Below are 21550 nucleotides of genomic sequence, written 5' to 3' on the forward strand. Positions count from 1 at the left end.
ACTACAGCGTCTCCAGCGCTTTCGAACGGCAATGGCCGTGGCTGTCTCCTCCTGATTGGTGGAGTTGGCCCAATAGCCGTAGCGCCACTGTCCTGACGTCAGGACAGTGTTCAAATCTGGATCAGTTTTTATCAGATCCGTTGCAGCCCCTTTTTTAGAGATTTGGGTATGGAGGAAAATAGAGAGGGTTGTGTTTTCTGACACTTGGTGAGTTCCCTGGAACACCGGGGACACATATTCATGTATAAAAGACGTACAAAAGTGCATTTTGCATGATAGGTCCCCTTTAAATTAAACGAATGCGTGTGAACGGAAGACTTTTTCTCTGTCCTACCACAGCTACGCAGATGATAAACACCTGACTTCTCCTTGGTCTGATACCCAGGTTTGCACGCATCTCTGCGTGTCTGGTGACATCTCTCAGTGGATGTCTGCACACCACCTGAAGCTCAATCTAAACGAAACAGAACTGCTCTTCATCCCTGTTAAGGACTCTCCCATCTATGACCTTTCTATCAACATCGGCACCTCTGTTGTTTCCCAGAGAAGGCAACGCATATTGTGGCCTAGGCTCTTTTCATCTCACATCGCAACTATTGCAACTCCCTCTTGGCTGGATAAAAAGCTTTGGAAAAAAGTTTAAGCTAAATTAAATGTAATGTAATCTAACTATTGTGTTAGAGGCTTTAGATTATCCGATTCTGAGGGGTATTATCGTACAATGAGACGAGTGCAGACTAAAACAAACTACTAGTGAAAGCGGCACAAAATGTTAAGCTAATTGACGATTCCAATTTACTGTACATCAAGTATTAACCCATGTTATGCACTATTTGCTACTTTGGAAAAAAAAATGTAATGCATTTTTTTCCTATTTTGGCAGTAATGGAAGATTTGGACGCAGGCTGTGAGTACTTTATTCCTGTTTGTGTTGTTGAATTATTGTAGATAATTAATACTTTTTTCTGTTAAAAATACCTGTACAGATGTTATTTTCTATTCTCAAATAGTATTGACAGATTGTAAATGTTGAGCTTTCGTGCTAAAAGTTTTAGATGATCCAATTCTGGGAAAATTAGAGAGTGCAGACTAAAACAAACTACTAATAGAAAGAGCACAACATGTTAAACTAATAGAAGGTAAACAAATCAAATGAATGTGTATGAAGTATTGCTGCTATATATTCAAGCCCTGCTTGACAAAATATGCTTGAATATTTTATTATATTATCGTCTATTTTAAGCCCATGTTATTTATCCATTTATTAATATTGAATCTAAACCCTTTTTGGCCTTGCATAATATTCCCTTGCATCTTCAGTAATATTGATACTATTTGTTTGTTGATTAAAAAACATTTGGATGAAGATATGTTAAGGAAGCAGCATTGATTAACAAAAAACCTGGTTTAAATCCGGGAACCATATAATGCACTTTTGGAAAACAAATTGTAATGCATTTTTTTCCTATTTCCTATTTTGGCAGTATGGGGGAGTAGTTTTTCCGGGGGCGGTGAGTACTTTATTCCTGTTTGTGTTGTTGAATTATTGTAGATAATTAATACTTTTTTCTGTTAAAAATACCTGTACAGATGTTATTTTCTATTCTCAAATAGTATTGACAGATTGTAAATGTTGAGCTTTAGTGCTAAAAGTTTTAGATGATCCAATTCTGGGAAAATTAGAGAGTGCAGACTAAAACAAACTACTAATAGAAAGAGCACAACATGTTAAACTAATAGAAGGTAATCAAATCAAATGAATGTATATGAAGTATTGCTGCTATATATTCAAGCCCTGCTTGACAAAATATGCTTGAATATTTTATTATATTATCGTCTATTTTAAGCCCATCTTATTTATCCATTTATTAATATTGAATCTAAACCCTTTTTGGCCTTGCATAATATTCCCTTGCATCTTCAGTAATATTGATACTATTTGTTTGTTGGTTAAAAAACATTTGGATGAAGATATGTTAAGGAAGCAGCATTGATTAACAAAAAACCTGGTTTAAATCCGGGAACCATATAATGCACTTTTGGAAAACAAATTGTAATGCATTTTTTTCCTATCTTGGCAGCATTGAACTGGTCTGACGCGGGCTGTGAGTACTTTATTCCTGTTTGTGTTGTTGAATTATTGTAGATAATTAATACTTTTTTCTGTTAAAAATACCTGTACAGATGTTATTTTCTATTCTCAAATAGTATTGACAGATTGTAAATGTTGAGCTTTCGTGCTAAAAGTTTTAGATTATCCAATTCTGGGAAAATTAGAGAGTGCAGACTAAAACAAACTACTAATAGAAAGAGCACAACATGTTAAACTAATAGAAGGTAAACAAATCAAATGAATGTGTATGAAGTATTGCTGCTATATATTCAAGCCCTGCTTGACAAAATATGCTTGAATATTTTATTATATTATCGTCTATTTTAAGCCCATGTTATTTATCCATTTATTAATATTGAATCTAAACCCTTTTTGGCCTTGCATAATATTCCCTTGCATCTTCAGTAATATTGATACTATTTGTTTGTTGGTTAAAAAACATTTGGATGAAGATATGTTAAGGAAGCAGCATTGATTAACAAAAAACCTGGTTTAAATCTGGGAACCATATAATGCAGTTTTGGAAAACAAATTGTAATGCATTTTTTTCCTATTTCCTATTTTGGCAGTACTGGAGAGTAGATTTGCCGCGGGCGGTGAGTACTTTATTCCTGTTTGTGTTGTTGAATTATTGTAGATAATTAATACTTTTTTCTGTTAAAAATACCTGTACAGATGTTATTTTCTATTCTCAAATAGTATTGACAGATTGTAAATGTTGAGCTTTAGTGCTAAAAGTTTTAGATGATCCAATTCTGGGAAAATTAGAGAGTGCAGACTAAAACAAACTACTAATAGAAAGAGCACAACATGTTAAACTAATAGAAGGTAATCAAATCAAATGAATGTATATGAAGTATTGCTGCTATATATTCAAGCCCTGCTTGACAAAATATGCTTGAATATTTTATTATATTATCGTCTATTTTAAGCCCATCTTATTTATCCATTTATTAATATTGAATCTAAACCCTTTTTGGCCTTGCATAATATTCCCTTGCATCTTCAGTAATATTGATACTATTTGTTTGTTGGTTAAAAAACATTTGGTGAAAGATGAAGATATGTTAAGGAAGCAGCATTGATTAACAAAACCACGGTCGATACAATATATGAGAACCAATTTAGCCAACTTAGAACCCAGCGCCGTACTTTTTTTCTGTTTGTGTTGTTGAATTATTGTTGATAATTAATTTCACTGTTGTTTCTTTATGTTAAACATAACTGTAAAAATGTAGTTTTTCTGGCATATCTGGCAATGTATATAAGAATAATAATGTTTCATGATATTAGATAGATAGATAGATAGATAGATATTTTATGGATCAACATTTGGGAAATTATTTCGTTACAGAAGCAGCAGTGTGTTCAGACATTAAAATACAAATACTTAAAAGGTGGAATAGAGAAGTAACAATAAAAAAATATATATATATATTATATAAATTATAAACAATATTTACCTCTGTCCTTTCAAAGGTATCGCGTGAATCAAACATCAACACTTGTCTCTGCCTTATGTCGTGCATGATTAACGCATTTCTATTGTTTATTTGACCGTATCTCTTGTTTGGGTCCATGTAAAGTCCTTGACTGTGATACACATCAGACAATGAAAATGCAAATCTTAACGTAATATGTGGAAAGTATTGTTCCTCAAATATACTTTTATTTTAAAAACTTCAAAATGACTAATGAGTATTTTTTCCTTTGGTTTTCCTTTAGAGGAGCACGTTGTGGATATACGAAGAAATCAGCTGATCCACCTTGTGACCGATGTGGAATCAGTTTTGGATGAGCTATTTACCAAGGGGGTGATTCGTCAGGAAAGTTATGATAAAATCTGCACTCTCCCGACCTCGGAGGAGAAGATGAAAGAGCTCTTGGATGGTCATCTAAAATCTGAAGAAGACAAAGACATCTTCTACGACATTGTTGAGAAATGGATACCAGTAATACAAGCACAGGGTCCAAGGTTGGTCTTTTATTGCCATTAAGATATATAAACAAAAATGTTGATAAGAAAATTATAAAACAATAAAATATGAAAGGCTTTTTTTGCAAATTGCTGTCTAAAACATGCCTTTGAACGATTTGTGTTCAAATGTGTTGCACTGCCATCCCTGCTTTGATCTGTGAGGCTAATTTATATAAAAAAAATTATGAGTTATTAAACAAAATGTATGTTTTCTTAAGCCAAGCAAGGACCATGTGAAGTTATCCGTTAAAAGTTATCCTTTACCATTTCAGATTGGATTCGCAGTCAGAGAGTGTTGACAAACTCAGCAGTGGAGGACCTCCAAAGTTTGTCAAAGCAAGAGTGAGTAAAACTGTCTAATGCATCCTCATTGACCTCTGGATTGGGTAGTTGTTTTGTCTCATCAAATCCTCTTTAACACTTATGAATTGATGATTACATTCAAAATTCAATACTTAATACATGAATATTTGAAGTTTTTTTAAATCAAACTTCAACACCAAGCTGTAAATTACTTGTTACTTGCAGTACATCTACAGTAAATCATACTTTTAACATATTTCAGACAACTAAAATAAAGATGCCGACCGTAGTTCAAGTACCTGAGGTTCACTGGATTACACTCAAACCTGAAGTGATCTGTGGGGATGATGAGGATACTCCAATTTACAGGTAAAAAAACGTCTTCAATTACTGTGTCACAGCGAACCAATTTCCCGATGAAAACCTAAGATCTTTTTCTGAGCTCGACCATTAATTCCAATGCTTTATTACGATAATCAGCAAGTACATTTTCATGAATAAATAACTCAGTTTTTCTCTAACAATACTGCAAATGTGCGCCACTCTTACAATATCTTCCCTTCCATAAATTAGCCTACAGTCTGATGCAGGTCCCTTTGAGTGTGGTGTCTCTGGACTGCGCTGGGTTTGTAAGGAAAAGGTCAGCTTGAAGTACCAGTTTGGCTCTTGGGAGGAACACATGGAGAGGATGGAAGCTCTGCACTTCATTCCTGGAGGTCCCCTTCTTGACGTTACTGTCATTGCTGGAAAGTTGGAGGAAGCGTATCTGCCTCACTGGATCTGCACAGGCAAGCAAAACATATAATTTAAACAAATATGTAATAGCTTTGTTTAATAGTATGTCCATAAAAAACTTTGAAGCACTTTTCTTTATGCAGAAGACAACCCTGAAGTCTTAGGCAAGTTCTCAGTCCTGCACATAGATACCTGTGGAGACGTCGTGGAGCCAGTGTCCGAGGTTACACCATCCCATGTCAAGTTGTCTCAGCCGCATTTCTCTCCAAGAGGAGTCCTGATGAGAGCTGGCTTTCGGATAAAAATCAACTGTAAAGTGTTAATATTCAAGACCAACCTGGCATTCCTCACACTACATGTGTATCTGATCCCTAGTGATCCTGCTCTGCAACAGGTAATCGCTTTTGATTTATACTTGAAAACTCAGACCACAGTGTTGGCTGAACGTTTTGTGCTGAAAAAAGTAATTTTCCTCCACAGACAATAAAAAGCAAGGAATTATCCAGTGGATACAACATGATCAAAAAGCCATACCCACAGAAGTCCCTGAAAATGGGCAAATATTTCGCCCTCAAGGCCAACATGGACAGTGCAGAAATTACTCCTGAGGTACGTTTTGATTGTGATTGTTGTCCAGAAATATGTTGTATGAATAATGCAAAGCTTCAGCAGGATGGAGTTGTTAACACTAACCCGGCATTTAATTTCACAGAATCTAAAGCTTGAATATGTAGGAAGTGACCCAAACTTTTTTGAAGTGTTCATTGAAAATCCAGACAGTAATTTCCAGCTCGTACTCACCCATACATCTGGACAGGTGTGGACCTGTATCATTCGAAAAGGTCAGTGTTTGTAGGATATCATTGGTGGCATACATATCGCACATTAGTTCCAGCCTTATTCATGTCAAATATCCTGTCTTATGTTACAATAAAAAAAAGATAACCCACTTAATTAAACACATTTACATATTCATTTTCTGTATTTCATTTCAGATGACTATAAAAACACTGGTGATATTCAGAGGATGTACGGTAAGTTTTAAGACCTGACAACCGTCATTTACATAAACAAAGAAAGGCTCTTCAGGGTATCCAGCTGATATATTCGCCATGTATTTAGGAATGTATCACACTAAGCCGATATGGTCAATTTTAAACAATCTTTTTACAATTGAATCACAAAACTGAACCACAAACTTTAGGCTTCTCTCAAACTAAGCCCCAGACAGTAGCAGGGTATTTGGCAATAACGGCCTGAGTTGACCTGCAATAAGCCTCCAGAACTGTAGTTTGTCTGTCAACAAAACGTTTGGGTAAGGCAAAATGTTGCTTAAGGGATGCAGACATTTTTTTCAGTGTGAAAAGGGGAAGCTGCAGGCTTACCGTGCGATGCTGTGTTTTGTTGATTTTGGAGTTGTATATATTTCGCCGTTTGTGGGTCTCCATTCACCAAATTTAAAAAAAAGAAATTATAGGTAACATGGGGAGAGTCAAAGATTTACAAATGAGTATTGCTTTAATAAATGATATTCACCTTGGCCATACTATGTCTTTTTTTTTCTTCCAGAAGAGGAGCTTGCCAGACTGAGGCCTGAACTTGTGCGGAACATGTCCAGAGAACTGATCAATCAGCTGCTGGATGACCTTTTAATGGATGGAGTGTTGAATGACGGGGAGAAAGACTCTGTTCTTCAGGAGAACGACACCAGGGCAGACAGGGCCCGCTGCCTCATTGACATGGTGAAGAGGAAAGGGTGTGAAGCGAGCAGGAAGATCATTTGTCACATTCAAAGCAGAGATCCTACACTGTCTGCTGATCTGGGTCTGCCTGTTTAACCAGGTGAACCTTACGCACATCAAACGTGTAGTGCGCTGCGAAATGTAATTTTGAACAATAATCTGATAACAGGTATTCTTTTTTTAGTGTTCCTGCAGTGTTTAAGAAGAGGCGCAGAATTTGAAAGTGTCCTTATTAATTCTGCATTGAAAGCCATATCAAGTGAATGACACTCTTTATGTTTTTATTGTTTGTATGTCAAATTAACACAAAGCACTTAATCAAAGCCGTACTAATAATATTCTTTCATATTAACAATGGATACAATCATGTAAATACCCCCAATTTCCAGTTAATACTGCTTTCAAATTTGCTGTTTATACACTTATAACAACCCAAATATTTTCAGATCAAGGTCCCTGAAGCCAAATCTTAACATGAGGGTCAGAATTATTTTGGTTTAGGGCTACAGGAAGGGTATCAAAGGCCATGTTTTATTGAGTGTAGGTAAACCTGTCATCGATGCTTAAAGTGTTTTCAGTTAAAAAAGCTGGTCATCTATAGTTAGCTTGCTACCAGCTACTACTATTCACCATATGAAGCTGTTGAATAGTATCATCTGTGATTCTGAGCTTTCCAAACCTGCATAAATATACCCTGGTAATCTCCTCAGGGTATTCTCAGGCATGCACATTCATAACATAGTTTATAAATGTATATTTTTTTACTAGTTTGCTTTTAAAACTCGGAGTGTGCAGTCTGGAACATTTATCACAATGGGAAAGTACAATGACAGATGCTATCAAATTGCATTGTGGGAAATGTAGTTTGAATTGATTTTGGAGTTAGGCCTACACTCTGGATTGAGTAAGGTTTCTTGCTCTTACCTGAACAGAGAAGTAACTCGCTACTGATTGGTTATGGCAAAACTGAACAAACAAAAACTCCCAACCACAAATTGTCTCACCTTATCGTTGAAAAAACACAATGATCATCTTGAAATGGTTTCCAAGGTTACAACAGTATGTGCCTACCTTTCAAAGACTGAGGAATCCAAATCTGACCTTAACTGCCTCCCCCAAATACCCCTGTCCAACATGGCTAGAATACTTTAAAATATATAGCCTTTTAAATCTAAATATTAGATTCTTTGTGGTCCTGGGTAATTGATAAAGTAACAGGTGTTTAGCTTCTGAATCAGAATACCTTTATTCGTAAGTAGTCTTTTAAATGTAATAGGTTAATGAGTAAGATTTGAATTTACTACATTGATAATTGATGAATACGTGATAAAGTTTGTTAGGATTAAATGATTTGTGTTATTATGTATCTGTGATTTTCATGTATGTTCATTATTATGCTTTTGACAAAAGATGCTCCAAACACTGATGAGAGATAATTTTTATGATTGTGATTGACTGTTTCAATCTGAAATGTTTTATTAATGTGATTATTTGCAACATTGTGTAGAATGCCTACACCCTTTCTGAAGATTCTCATTGATTTAAGTATTGAACAAATTATTATTAGAATAGGTTTTTTAGGTTATCAAAATTGAGAAAAAGAGAGGAACTGGGAATCATTTGCTTCGGTATTCAACCTTCAACCCAGTTCATAGTTTTCTCTCTTTTCTGTCTCTTTTCCCATGGCATAGGTCTATGGCCTTGGGTATTGCTGCTATCTCTCTTAAGGAGGGGCAGCTTGGGCGCATTGTTGTTGCCAGTCTATGACAGAGCACAAGCCGCCATGAGGTAGTTTACTGTTCAGGGACGTAGGTTCCCTGGCGCGCATTCTTTTCTCTGGACGAGAGCTCTCGTTAGATTCAGGGTCCATAGTGTTTAGTCTCACTGATGAAGAATGTTGATTATTACACTCCAAACTAGTTAAAACCTCGAGCTGCAGAAGAGTTCTTCAGAATTGATTTGGCAACCGCTGTGTCAACTCGTGACACACAACCTGTCTTGTCAATTCTCCGGCCGTAACTCCAAATAAACCATCAGTGTTTGCCATCAAAGCTCCAGCTCTCCTCGTGTCTCTCTGAGTCCTGTTTCCAATTGCTTCAGAAGTTTCCATCACAACAAGTGTTGATAGTTTTTGTTGAAAAAGCAGGAAAGGGTTTAGAGAAGAGTTGGCATATCCGAGCCACGAGCAGGCCTCCAGGATCAGGGGGCTGTCGCTGAAGCCCTTCAGAGGATGGACCACGTTCACACAGAAGAAAGGAAGCCGACAGAACAGGAAGACCCCAATGATCAGACCTAGGGTCTTAGCAGCCTTTCTTTCCTTCTTCAGAGAATATCTTTCTATGTTATGACGAACGCGTCAGGTGGAGTCAGTCCTCATGGGGAATATTTGGAGCTGCCATGTTCGATTGCATGGATCCAACTCGCTTGTCTCTGGGCAGCCTCAACATCCCATCAAAGGCAAAGGCGTAGCGAGGTGAAACATGGCCAGACAGGTTAGAGTACTGAGAGTTCATGTCGAGGTTGACGCAAAGGGAGGAGATGACCAGAGGCAGGATCCAGCAGAGCAACAGCAATATGCCGGCTGACATCCGGGCAGGGTAGTGCAGCGGGTCACACACTGCTATGTATCGGTCCAGTACCATGAGGCTGAGATTGAAAAATGGAGCACAAGAAGGCGACATCTAGAAGGAAGTTAGCTCGGCAGAAGCAGCACCCGAAGTGCCCGCTGTCGATGGAGCGCACCAGACTCAAAGGCATCATCAGTTTGCCAACCAGGAAGTCCGCAACAGCCAGGCACACCACTAAACCATTGGTGGGCGTCTGGAGGCTTTGGAAACGTGCCACTGCAGCCATGATGACAAGACTCCTCATGATGGCAAGGATAGGGATTGGTATAGGAGCAGGCACAGACTTTAACCGAGGTGATATGACATAAAGCAGAATCACTGCCGTCATGAGTCAGGCTGTGGTTGTCTGAGGTGTTGGTCCCTGGCATGGAAATCATGATAAACAAAGCCACTCAATTTAAATCCATCAGTTATGTCTCACGGATTAATCCCAATCTGTTCACTAAAAAAAGCTTCATGTCCTGAGATTTACCAGATTCTTTGGCTGTTAGTATGTGTGTCTGCGTTTGTCCGGTATTGCTTCTTTTTAAAACTAAAGCCCATCAGGATTAAATGATTAACTGGCATGTACAGTACCAGGAGTCAATGGGCTGTAAGGTCAGTGAACAGGTTGGTATATATCGTTAAATGTCTTATAGTGGAGTTGTGATCTAAGGTATTTTAAGCAATAAAGCTTAGTATTTACCTCTGCTCACTGGACGTGTTCCTCTAAGTAAAAGCCTCATGATTGCCTTTTACTGAAGAACCTCACAACTGTGGCCTTGTCTTAGGATTCAGGACACTTCCCCGCTTGAAATAAACCATAACCATTGCGACATCAACATGAACATTATAGAGTATGATCATTCACATTATGAGGGTACACATTCTATTTACATTTAAAAAAAGGAAGTGTTACAGACCAGAATTAGAGTAACCTTCTATGTTTATTCATATCAACAATCACATTTCTAATCACAATATTCAGTACTTTTTCAAACAACAAACAAAACAACAAGATGATATCTGATAATTGTACGCACAGCAGATAAACCAGGTTATACTTTATTTTCACAACATACCAACAAGTGACTGCAGCATAAAGGTGATCAATTGTCTTATCACACTTTTCACATGAGAAAGGTTCTGTCAGTCTTTTTAGGGCAGACAGGAATTTTTATTTACAGGGAAGGCAGTGTTGGGTTTCTGAAAACGTGTCCTTTTTCCTTCAAATGTCTTTCCTGTTCTCCTCCCAAATGAATGCACTGGTGTCTTTCCTGTACCAAAGAGCGTGGAGAACAGTGATTTTGATTAACAGTTTGAACCCCTTACTGTCCGTTGAGCGAAACCTTCCTGTCTATGTCAAACACAGATAAATAGGACAAAATACCTCTGATACAGCAGCATAGTCAATACTCAGTTACCTTCACCTCACATTGACAACGACAATCCATTGACTGATGAATGATCATTTACAGTGAATAGCGCAAACCTGGGAAATCCTACGCTCCTGCACTGTTATTGACTTTAATCCCTGTGAGGAATGAGTGAGCCAGACGTCAGCGACACTCAGCAGCAGTCACACCTTGTCATCAGGCAACATGTCGTCCTTGTGGATCCCTCCCTTGTCTCTGTTTCTACCAAAGGAGAAAGAGAAGATACCCCCAGTAGTCTCCTCAGATGGTTTCCTTCCTCTGACCTCCCCTCTCAGATCTCCCAGCTGGCAGTTTGCAGGGCTGCCGGGCAGCAGGTTGGGTGTGGAGGGAGTTGGGGTGGAGCCCCCCCAGATGTATAACGTTTCCCCCTCAGGGCAAGGAGGGAGACCCTTGCTCAGGTAACTGGGGCTCGGGCTGGCTGAGGACGGCAGAGTACGCTGGCTGCCGTTTAAGCAGCTGGAGTTGTGATCCGTTGATCCTTTGCGAGAGTTTCCGGAGGAGCTGATGTTCGAGGAGCGGTAATTGTAGGCCTTCCAGCCGGGGCGTTTACGCTGGTGACACTGGCATCGAAGGATGCGGATGAAGGCCAGCTTGAACTCGCGGTTGTAGCAGGGGTATATGATGGGGTTCAGGCAGCTGTTGAAGTAGCCCAGCCAGAAGATCACTTTGAAGACCACTTCAGGTGCTCGCAAGTTCTTATTAAAAGCACCTGGAGACATGGAGAAAGAAAAAGGAAATAATGTCATGCCAATAGCATTGGGCTCATCTAGAGTATTTCCTAAAATGTAAAACTTGACATTGATCAAACTTGGACCTAATGCTAGCTTGTCATTGCAAAAAAGTTCTAGTGGAAGTCCCACACATCCCATATATCATGCTAAATCTCCTGATACCAATGCCTGAGTGATGCTGATGCAATATCAGTGCTCTTCCTCCATGCATTTCAAATGTGTACCTCTTACTGTGTGGAAGTCATCAGAATAACCTTCATGTATGGTGACATGAAAAGACACTGATGAAGAAAATGTGTTACATTTGCAAATTGCATGTCACATCATAGCCATGGTCTGTTTAATCAGGGCCGTTCAGGATCAGTAGATAATTACACTGTGAGACTTGCAGGTTGTTTTTTTACCCAGTAGGGGGCAGCATTGATCGGGAACAACATCAGACTGCATGCTGATAGTATGTGAATCACAGAAGTCCCAAGTGGAAAGCCTGTTTCACACAATTATAGAAAGACCTTGGATATAGGAAGGCCTTCAGAAGCAAATAAAGTGCTCCCTTTTCAAAAACCGATGCCGACACTTACAGTTCATGTTGGGAAATGTAATGAGAATACAGAAAGAGTGGGATGTCCCTGAATTCTTTTTTAGATAAACTGTGGAAGTCACGCTTTGCTTTGAGCAAAGGGTACAAGGTTGAGATTAAATCGCACCTTCTCTGTTCGAGGAGCTCTCACAGGCAGAACAGTACACAGAGGTATGTGACACTCAACAAGATTTTTTCTTCACAATTAGAGGCAATTGTTTTGATATAAACACCAACATACTGAACGTTTTTCAGGCATGCTAATGAGTTGAGTTGTGCCGGTGTTAAAATTCATTAAAGTGGTGCATTTTCTCCTCTTGTGGCCAAGATTAACAGAGGAAACATACCTTACACTTTAATGAGGTGAGAGGGGGAAGCCTGAAGATAATAACACAGCAAGTGAGACATTAGTGTGAAAGCAAGACAGACTTTGTGTGTTTGTGTGTGTGGGCAGATCTGAGCAAAACTGTGCTTCTTTACACTAGCCCACATTCCTAAATTAATATCACATTCCTGAAAATAAAAGAGGATATAATCTCAAGCTTTCAAGTGTGAAATGACTTCTGGTTAGATATTATATATGCACACCTCAGCTTACTGCCTCATGAATCACATCAACACCTTTCACAATTATTTCAAGCGGCACAACGTACATTATGCAATACATAGCAAAAGTTCTGTTACCTGAATCGTGTCTAACTTTTTTAGGTTGAACTTCTTTTATCATTTCACATTTGTAGTTAGATGCAACTAAAACTGAACTAGCAACACCATTCAATATCCAAAGAGAACACACACACACACAAACCCGCATACAAAGACGCTGCGCTTGTGAATTTGTTAACCCGGAGGAAAGTGATCGTGCAACAACATGAGGAAATGTCACTTCCAACCTCCATTTATCCTAATGACAGCACTGTGTGTGTGTGTGTGTGTGTGTGTGTGTGTGTGTGTGTGTGTGTGTGTGTGTGTGTGTGTGTGTGTGTGTGTGTGTGTGTGTGTGTGTGTGTGTGTGTGTGTGTGTGTGTGGTGTGTGTGTGTGTGTGTGTGTGTGTGTGTGTGTGTGTGTGTGTGTGTGTGTGTGTGTGTGTGTGTGTGTGTGTGTGTGTGTGTGTGTGTGTGAGACCAAACTTGAGACGTCTAAATGTGCCTGGGCCTCCTGCACTTTAGATGAATGGTTCTTCTTAGTGACTGGTATTTTCACATGCTATTTTAGCTTCTGGACATCCACTTAGATAGATAGATTAGATAGACTTATATAACCGTGTGAGTTATGCTTGTGATTGGGATACATAGTATAATTAATGGAATGGAATTAGTAATGGAATGGAATTAATAATGTATCTTATTTATCTTTCTCTTTTGTATGTGCTTCCATCTGTCTTTGATAGTAGTCGTTGCAAGTAATGATTAATGGTCTTTTATTTTGGTCTATTAGATCACAAATGTAGAAAACCTAATGAATTACAGATGAAGCTGAGTTTAGCATTTGTAACATAGGCCTAGGCGATATGTCTTAAATTGTCTTTCCCGATATAGGTCATTTCATATTTAGATAGCGATATAAAAAATGTTTTAAGAGAAACTATAGACAAAATGAAGATATAAATACTTCCAGCTATACATTGACTATGTTTATTCTTTTGTACCAATTAAGGGGACCACTATTAAAACAATAGTTTGATTTAAGTTGAATTTCATCAGCTTTCTGAAGAAATGTAGGTAGTTCTGCTTATTATCATCAATTTAGACAATTTAAACATCATATTGAATTTACGCGCCGCTCCACTGAAACAATGCAATGTTTTCTTATCAATTATCAACTATTTATTTCAACAATACATAGTTGTGTTACTTGTAAATAGTCAATTTTAAATGTAATGGTAATGCTTTTGATTAAAAGCTGTGTGAGCATACTATGATCCCAAATGTACCAGTTTGTTTTTCTATCTAATTTATGAATAAAAATGTCTGTGCCCAGTGCCAGGAGTTTTCTTCCTCTTAATCTCTTAATCTTACATCTATTTCTCAATGTATCCTTTGAAAATAGGGTACGAAATAAGACCAGCCCTAAGGTCACATTGTCTGTGTTGTCCAACCAACAGTTGAAACAACAACATAATCAATCTACTCACTTCAACAGACACATCTTTACAATGGAAAGGCAGAGAAGGTTTTAGCATTGTTAAAAATACTACATCTAAACATCTACAGGCCCCAACAGAGACCAGAAGGTGGACAATATGTTCCTGTGCCCCCTTTCTACTCAGGCACAGAATAAAAGAGAAGGAAACACAGAAATAAATCTGGTTGTCAACAGACCTTCCTGTGGCCAGATGCACATGTTTGTATGTTTAAGTTTAGTGTGAGCACGGTCCGTTTTTGTCCCCTGAAGAGTGTTTATGTTGTGAGGTTATAGTATAAGCTGCAGAGGATGCGAGACAATGGTATGGTGATAACTGTGGGAGGGTTGTTGTTTGTGGTCTCTGCCCATCTGTTAAGAGAAACGTTTGCACCTCCTTCCTGAGGACAGGCACACGCAAAAACATCTCACCATGAAACACAGGAACATCTTAACAAAACAAGGCATCCTGTTATTCTAACTAATGGAAGAACCATTGCCTATTCGGTGCCACGTAGTGCTCGCAACCCCACAATCTGCTCTCCAAAACCTCACGCATCCAGTTTCATAACACACCTATAAATGTGATTAATTTGTCTTGATCTAAAAGGACAGAAGTTATTGCCCTAGCAAATTGCTTTCAATGAAACCATAGCGTGGAGCTATTTATGGAGAATTGGGTTGACATCCAAAGGTAGCTCACTTTCCCCCCCCACTGGTCTGCTCAGATCAGACCCCTCCTTGCTTCTTCAACGCTTTGACACTTAGCACTCTCATTATTTTTCACCTTCAAAAAACCATTTCAATTACCCCCTAGTGCAGGGGCAAGCCAGCTCATGTGACAAACAATACAAAACACATACACATTTGTGTGAGCTGCACACATGCACAATATCGTGTCCAAAAACACCTCTACATGGAAACAATTGGGTAACACCTCAAAGTGTTGGTTTCTCTCACACATGGGCACACTGCTTGTGCCAGTTGCTAAATGTGAGGCCTTCACAAGACATTAGTGCCTGTGCGGGGTGTTAAAGAGCCGTGGGACAATGTGTGCAATTAATTAAGACGCACAAATCACTGAGGACTGGTGATAATATTCCCAGCAGAGTTGGGAGATTGGACAGAAAGAGACAGCTCATTGAAACATCAAAATAGAGTACCTCAAAGGAACCCTCACATTTTAGAAGTTAAAACAAACATTTTCTATACTTTATAAAAAACACTTGAATTAATAATTATTTGTTTATGTTTCCTTATCTTGGTTTAGTTATGTTGATTTATTTTACCCGTACGAAGTTAATTTAACGATAAGTCCATGGACAGACAAATTAATTCGAAATAGTTTTGATAGTTATCTAATAGCAATTGAGCGTAATTTTAAAGTAGCATTGTTTACATTTTTCACAGCGTTAAAAATGTGAGGAATTGCTGCTTTTCCTTGTTTTACATTGATTCTATTTACTGGTTGCGTACATTTTCTGATGTGTCTTTGATGAAATATGGTGCTTAATAATACAAGCGCTACTAATATAGACTTTTAGACTGCTCTTCGATAAATAATGAAACATCTTGTGAATCATAGAAATGGTCAGAATGACTTTGCCATCAGGACTAGATTTTAGAATATTGTTCTCGGTTTCTAAACAATGTTTGGCTGCTGAACGAACTGTATTATAATAGAGATCAGCTGGTGGGACATGTGCAGCCTGAAAGGCACTAAAGAGTGTCAATGAAAATACATGTTATTATTATACCGCTTCATTAACAGTAAGGTCTAAAAGCATTTTGTAGCACTTTGTGTGCCCTATTTCTTTCCGTCTGGCCCCTGTGATAAAATGATACGTCTTCTTTAATATCAAATAAAGTTAAAGGGGACCTATCATGCAAAATGCACTTTTGTACGTCTTTTATACATGAATATGTGTCCCCGGTGTTCCAGGGAACTCACCAAGTGTCAGAAAACACAACCCTCTCTATTTTCCTCCATACCCAAATCTCTAAAAAAGGGGCTGCAACGGATCTGATAAAAACTGATCCAGATTTGAACACTTCAATGACGTCACAGAAGTGGCGCTACGGCTATTAGGCCAACTCTCCACCTATCAGGGGAATGTGGGGTTGGGCCACGGCCGGCCATTGCCGCTCGAAAGCGCTGGAGACGCTGTAGTACATATGCCAGGCCTGTAAGTGGCGCTGTAGTCTGCCACAAAAGCAGCGAAGAAGACTTCCCGCCCATAGTTACCATGGTTACCCTTCTGTTTATTCTCCGCTGTGGCTTTTTTTCTCCCTCCCCGAGGCAAGCGTTTGCTCCCGCTGCTTTAATTCAATGCAATCCCTTCCCATCGAGGCAAGCACTGTAATTCTCTCAAGTTAGTCCACCAGCAGATGACAAACACCCACCTCTCCGCCTCTTCCAAGGAACGAGGGGACCGTGCGGCAGAGTTTCAGTTTCAGTTTCTTTCGCCGGTCAAGATGTCCGTTAAAGTTTAAATCTTCCGGACAAAATTAGAAAAGTGCCGGTCAAAGGTCTTCTTTGTTATTTATTGAGCTTTAAAACAAATGAATAACAACTCTATAGGCCTATAACAATATAATAAAACACGGAGGACGGAGATCTTTTTTTCTCCCCCTCTTGACTTGATCAGAGCACGGCTACCCTCTCCTGCAGGGGGGCGTGGTCAGCTGCAGCTCATAGAATCAGCCCAGTAGACAGCAAACAGCACATAGAGCGAAATGAGGCATGGCTAAAATGCATGATCTGTTTGGTATTTTGAAAACAGAAACGTATAAATATACCTTATATAGGTATGGCCCTACAATATATCATTTAAATATAGCATGATAGGTCCACTTTAAGTTAGGTCTGTTTGTGAAATTCTACTGCTGCTTTTTGTCCAAGGAAGCTTGCATGGAGTCACGCTAACTTTAATGTAATCTTTACAATCCTGAAGTCTGCATACCTTTCTTTGCTCCAAGTTAAAAGGCGTAAAAGGAGAAATGATAATTTAGAACCTGAAAAAGGAATGACTCAAACTCTGGGAATGGTTAGCTCAGGCTTGGGCAAAAACTAAAAACATGGCATTTATAGAATTTTGATCAAATTGTTCAGATAATTTTCTGAAGGAGAGATTTCACATATTACTTTAAACTGCACGTGTTCTTGGGTTGAGACTTCAAGGGTCAGAGGTCACAGTGGCTCTTTCTGACAGCATGCAGTCTAAGTTACACCTTTCCTGGCTTTAGAAAAAGTTGTACAAACTGCCGCCACATTGAAACAATCACTCAAAAAGTATTGAGTATTAATGTTCACACAAGTCACACACAAGAACAGTGACACAAACTTACATTGAAAAACAACAATGTTTCCTACAAATAGAAACAGAGAGTTTCAGTGTCCTGCTTTATAGGTCCACCATGCAATGAACTTCAGAAGATGAACCATGTGCTCCCCACTAAAAGACTGGTGGACTTGCTTGTAGGCTTTTCCTTCATGCATGTCGGAGGCCCATTTCTAATGAGCATGAAACTAAATTGTATAGTGCTTTGTCACAATGAATCAGTATTGATACATTGAAACACCCTCTGGGGGTTTCTCAGCAGTTTGTTGATTACATAAACAGGCCCCTCCTGAACCTCACGTCCCCCTGCTCTCTGGAGCCTCTCAGATCTGACAATCAGAACTTTGGAAAATTACATTTGTAACATGCTCTTTGGTATCGCACTAAGAACGCTTGAGGCAAAATTACCCCCCCCACCCCCATTTTGTGAACTTGCCCCAGGTAGTAATGTGCGTGTGTCCATGTGAGGATGGCGTGAGCTGCCGAGTGAAGCCTGGGGCATCAACACATTCATATTTTACATCATTAAAAGTGTACACATGCAGGCACATGACAACACACACACTAATATACTATAACCTACAGGTGCATATGGGGAACAATCATCTAAATACAGCAGCCATGTTTGTAGTGTACTCTTTGTTGATTGCGTCCTTTTGACCAGATTCCATCACCAAATAATGACTTAATGTTACCTTAACCTCTTTGCTACAAGACAGCCTGCAGCACAAGCATTCCACCACAGAATATATTGTTTAATATCCTCTGCAGGTTTTTAAACAACCATGACAGCAGGGTGTTAAATGCTTGCCAGTCTCAGGGAGCCCCGGTTGGCCCCACAGGCCTCTGAATAAACCGACCGGAACAAAGGGAGGCCACCTACTCTCTTCTTGGCACACTTGAGGAGTGTATTTGTTGCACCAGCAGATTAACTGACACTCAGGGAAAAATGCAAAGATAACACTAATAATGTTTGATAGGCTTGTGAAGAATTCCTTTACAGTCTAGGAAAAACACAGTGTCCCATATTAAGAGCCCTGAGTTTAGAGACCAAAACATCAGTGTTAGCTTTGGCTTTGTGTTGGAAAAATGTTAAAGTTGGTCCAAATCAAAAGTTGTGTCATAATAAAATATGATGCAATCTAACTTTATTATCTTAACAGAGGCCGTGAAGTAAGAGAACTGTTATGTAGATCCACCCCTTCTGCACTATTTATATTGAAAGCTGCAATACCGGTGATGTTATTTTCTTATTCTGGCAGTATAAAATAAGCACTACAGTATATCAAAGCCCACTCATAGGTTTGGTATCAATTCAAAGCAGTAATTGCTGCCCAGGATATTTCCCCTGTGCCAGCTATATGTATGATTTACAATGCCTGCAGCGTCCTATATTTAGATGGTTGTAACATATTGTCTGCAGGTTTCATTAGCTAATTGAATATCATGAAGTTTATAAATTGGAGAGGAGGGGGAGGTGTGGGTTTTATTTTTGTAAATGCTCATTTTGTGACAGTGTAACAGAGCACAGTATAAAGGACCTATTGAACCTACCTATGGGTAAGGCGAAGAAGAAGGGCAGCCAACAAAGCGTAAACATGCCGACCACAACTCCCAAAGTTTTTGCTGCTTTCTTCTCCCGGGAGAACTTAAGAAGTTTCACCGTGAGGGAACTTCTCGCTTGATTTGCTCGGCCTTTACCGGCGCCTGCACCACAGGGCTCCTCTTGCACCTGAGAGCCCTTGTGGATCCTGAGGGTCAGCTCACCGGAGTTCATCCTCTCGCGCATCACACCGGCCTCAAGGTTCTTAGTGGTCCGTTTGGCAACTATGTACACGCGGCAGTACATGACCAGAATAACGATGAGAGGGATGTAGAAGGATCCGAGGGAGGAAAAGAGCGCGTAATACGGCTCCTCGGTGATGGAGCACACCGTCTCGTCTGGCGACGGCGGCTGCTTCCAGCCCAACAAAGGTCCGATGGAAATTACTACTGACAGCACCCACACCCCGAGCATGGCCAGCAGAGCTCGCTTCTCGGTCACGATGCCAGGGTACTGCAGTGGATGGCTCACTCCGATGAAGCGGTCGATGGATATTACGCACAGGCTCATGATGGACGCGGTGCAGCACAGCACGTCCACCGCCGCCCAAATGTCACAGAAGATCCGGCCAAACACCCAGTAGTCTAAGATCTCCAGAGTCGCGGACACTGGCAGCACAGTGGTGCTCAGCAGCAGGTCGGCCATGGCCAGGTTGATGATGAAGTAGTTCGTCGGTGTCCGCAGGTGCCTGTTGCACACCACCGCGAGGATGACGAGGATGTTGCCCGCGATAGCGAACACGATGAAAGCCCCCAGCACCATGCCGAGCGGGATGGCTCGGGTGAGGTCCACCTCCGTGTAGTTCCCACCGGAGCTGTTGGTGAAGTTGACCGGGGAGGACGCGCCCGCAGTCCAGCCGAGTTCCGAAGAACCCTTTTTCCACAAGTTTGTGACATTGTCAGTGCTCAGACTCATTTTGACTCAAGAGGTCCTCCATAGCAGGCTTCAGATCACTTGTAACTGCAACTCATGAAAGAGCTCTACTAAACAAAATAAGAACTACATATCCAAAGTCTCCATGGTTGAACTGCGGGTTTGCAATTTAATTTCCAAATCACTGCTGAGATGTTTTGTCAGAAAGAAGCGATCAGTACGCAGCAGTCCCCATGCAGTCCTCACTCCACTCTCCTGAGGGCTCAGTGGAGAAGTGAGGGGGGCAGCAGTCATCTCCTGCCTCCTCAGCACCACACACAGCTCTCCCATGTCGCCTACTGACCAAACATACCTAAACGAGTCTATAAGTATACGCATGACGCATATATGAAAACCCGCTACTTTAGAGAAAACAGGCTAACATTGCATAATTTTACGCAGCTGTGCGCAATGGAACTGTTTGCTGTCTTTGTCTTTCCTCGCTGTGGGAGGGCACTTAACTGGTCACTTATAAGCGAAAGACGTTTGTGCCAAAACCACCTGATCTTTATTGGCTTGTCTTTAAAGGGCACTATGATTTAAAGTGAAGTAGAAAACATTATAATTTAGCTTAAACAGTAAAACGTGATTTATGTATCCTTAAGTCCAATTATAAATCAGCAACATACTCAGTTTTCTTCAATGTGTGGTCATTGAAAATTATGTTTAGGCAGGAAACTCAAAAGGTTAAGCCTTAAAGGTCAAAATGATAAGGGTTCAAATAGATACCAACATCCCCTCTTCTATAACAGGCATTTCTTTCTAAATAGTTTCCTATTTTGGTCATATGCAGGAGTTCATCAAAGGAACATCACTTTGGATCTGAGTTCTGTTCGTGAGGACCGACTGATTTAAGGGGCTGAGTTTAGACACAAGCAAATTCCTAAAACTGAGGGTCTGTCTGTTTAAGAGCTTTTCCCCTTCATCGTGATGTTACACTGGAGGAGGATAGAGCACAGTTTTTTCTTTAAGATAAACTGTCTGAAATGCAATGATTAAATACATTCTTACAACATATTTAAGGCACATGTGAATGTGTGTTGTATTGCAATTTATAGTCTTTATCTGCATTTACTTTATTGGCTTTTCCCTAGGAATGTTTAGCTTTAGGTTCATTTTGAACTTAGTTGTGACAAAAGTATGGGATGTTGTAAACATTTAAAAATCAATTTATTAGAAATCAGCATGTTATGGGTGATTATATATATTTGGTTTTCAGTCGTTATGTGATTTTAAACCTTTCTAAAAAAATATTTTGAATGAGAGGTGGGTTTTTTATCCAATACAGATGTTGTTGTATTCACTTCATTGCTTATTGTTTTCCTTTACTTTACATTCTTTCAAGAAA

General features: G+C 39.6%; 2 protein-coding genes across 3 annotated transcripts; one reads left to right on the top strand and one right to left on the bottom strand.

Annotated features, from left to right (window-relative positions):
- Positions 1-308: 308 nt before the first annotated feature.
- LOC117475130 (NACHT, LRR and PYD domains-containing protein 1b allele 3-like) lies at positions 309-8218 on the top strand. The gene is made up of 11 exons (XM_034121249.1): positions 309-907; positions 2082-2105; positions 3839-4088; positions 4364-4433; positions 4657-4763; positions 4968-5182; positions 5273-5523; positions 5610-5738; positions 5842-5971; positions 6125-6163; positions 6699-8218. The coding sequence occupies exons 3-11, from the start codon at positions 3985-3987 to the stop codon at positions 6965-6967; spliced, it is 1314 nt and encodes a 437-aa protein (XP_033977140.1). The 5' UTR covers positions 309-907; positions 2082-2105; positions 3839-3984; the 3' UTR covers positions 6968-8218.
- A 2196-nt stretch (positions 8219-10414) lies between these two features.
- Positions 10415-21187, bottom strand: LOC117475191 (alpha-1A adrenergic receptor-like). 2 transcript variants are annotated; one of them, XM_034121348.1, is made up of 2 exons: positions 19455-21187; positions 10415-11622 (listed from the first exon to the last, which is right to left on the bottom strand). In XM_034121348.1, exons 1-2 carry the CDS (start codon positions 20203-20205, stop codon positions 11057-11059), a joined length of 1317 nt encoding a protein of 438 aa, XP_033977239.1. In that variant the 5' UTR covers positions 20206-21187; the 3' UTR covers positions 10415-11056. The 2 variants fall into 2 exon arrangements, with proteins under 2 accessions (XP_033977239.1, XP_033977238.1); XM_034121347.1 differs by having other exon boundaries at positions 19242-21187.
- Between the last annotated feature and the right edge of the window lie 363 nt (positions 21188-21550).

Source organism: Trematomus bernacchii, unplaced genomic scaffold (assembly GCF_902827165.1).
Source record: "Trematomus bernacchii unplaced genomic scaffold, fTreBer1.1, whole genome shotgun sequence".
Classification (NCBI taxonomy): Eukaryota; Metazoa; Chordata; class Actinopteri; order Perciformes; family Nototheniidae; genus Trematomus; species Trematomus bernacchii.

Excerpts from the sequence above, each read along its gene's own strand:
- LOC117475191 (XM_034121347.1), bottom strand. The coding sequence starts at position 20,205 with ATGAGTCTGAGCACTGACAATGTCACAAACTTGTGGAAAAAGGGTTCT. Across the intron at positions 11,623-19,241 it reads CTTCTTCGCCTTACCCATAG|GTGCTTTTAATAAGAACTTG; the intron begins GTAGGTTCAATA and ends CCATGTCTCCAG.
- LOC117475130 (XM_034121249.1), top strand. The coding sequence starts at position 3,985 with ATGAAAGAGCTCTTGGATGGTCATCTAAAATCTGAAGAAGACAAAGAC. Across the intron at positions 4,434-4,656 it reads CAAAGTTTGTCAAAGCAAGA|ACAACTAAAATAAAGATGCC; the intron begins GTGAGTAAAACT and ends AACATATTTCAG. Across the intron at positions 4,764-4,967 it reads GAGGATACTCCAATTTACAG|CCTACAGTCTGATGCAGGTC; the intron begins GTAAAAAAACGT and ends TCCATAAATTAG.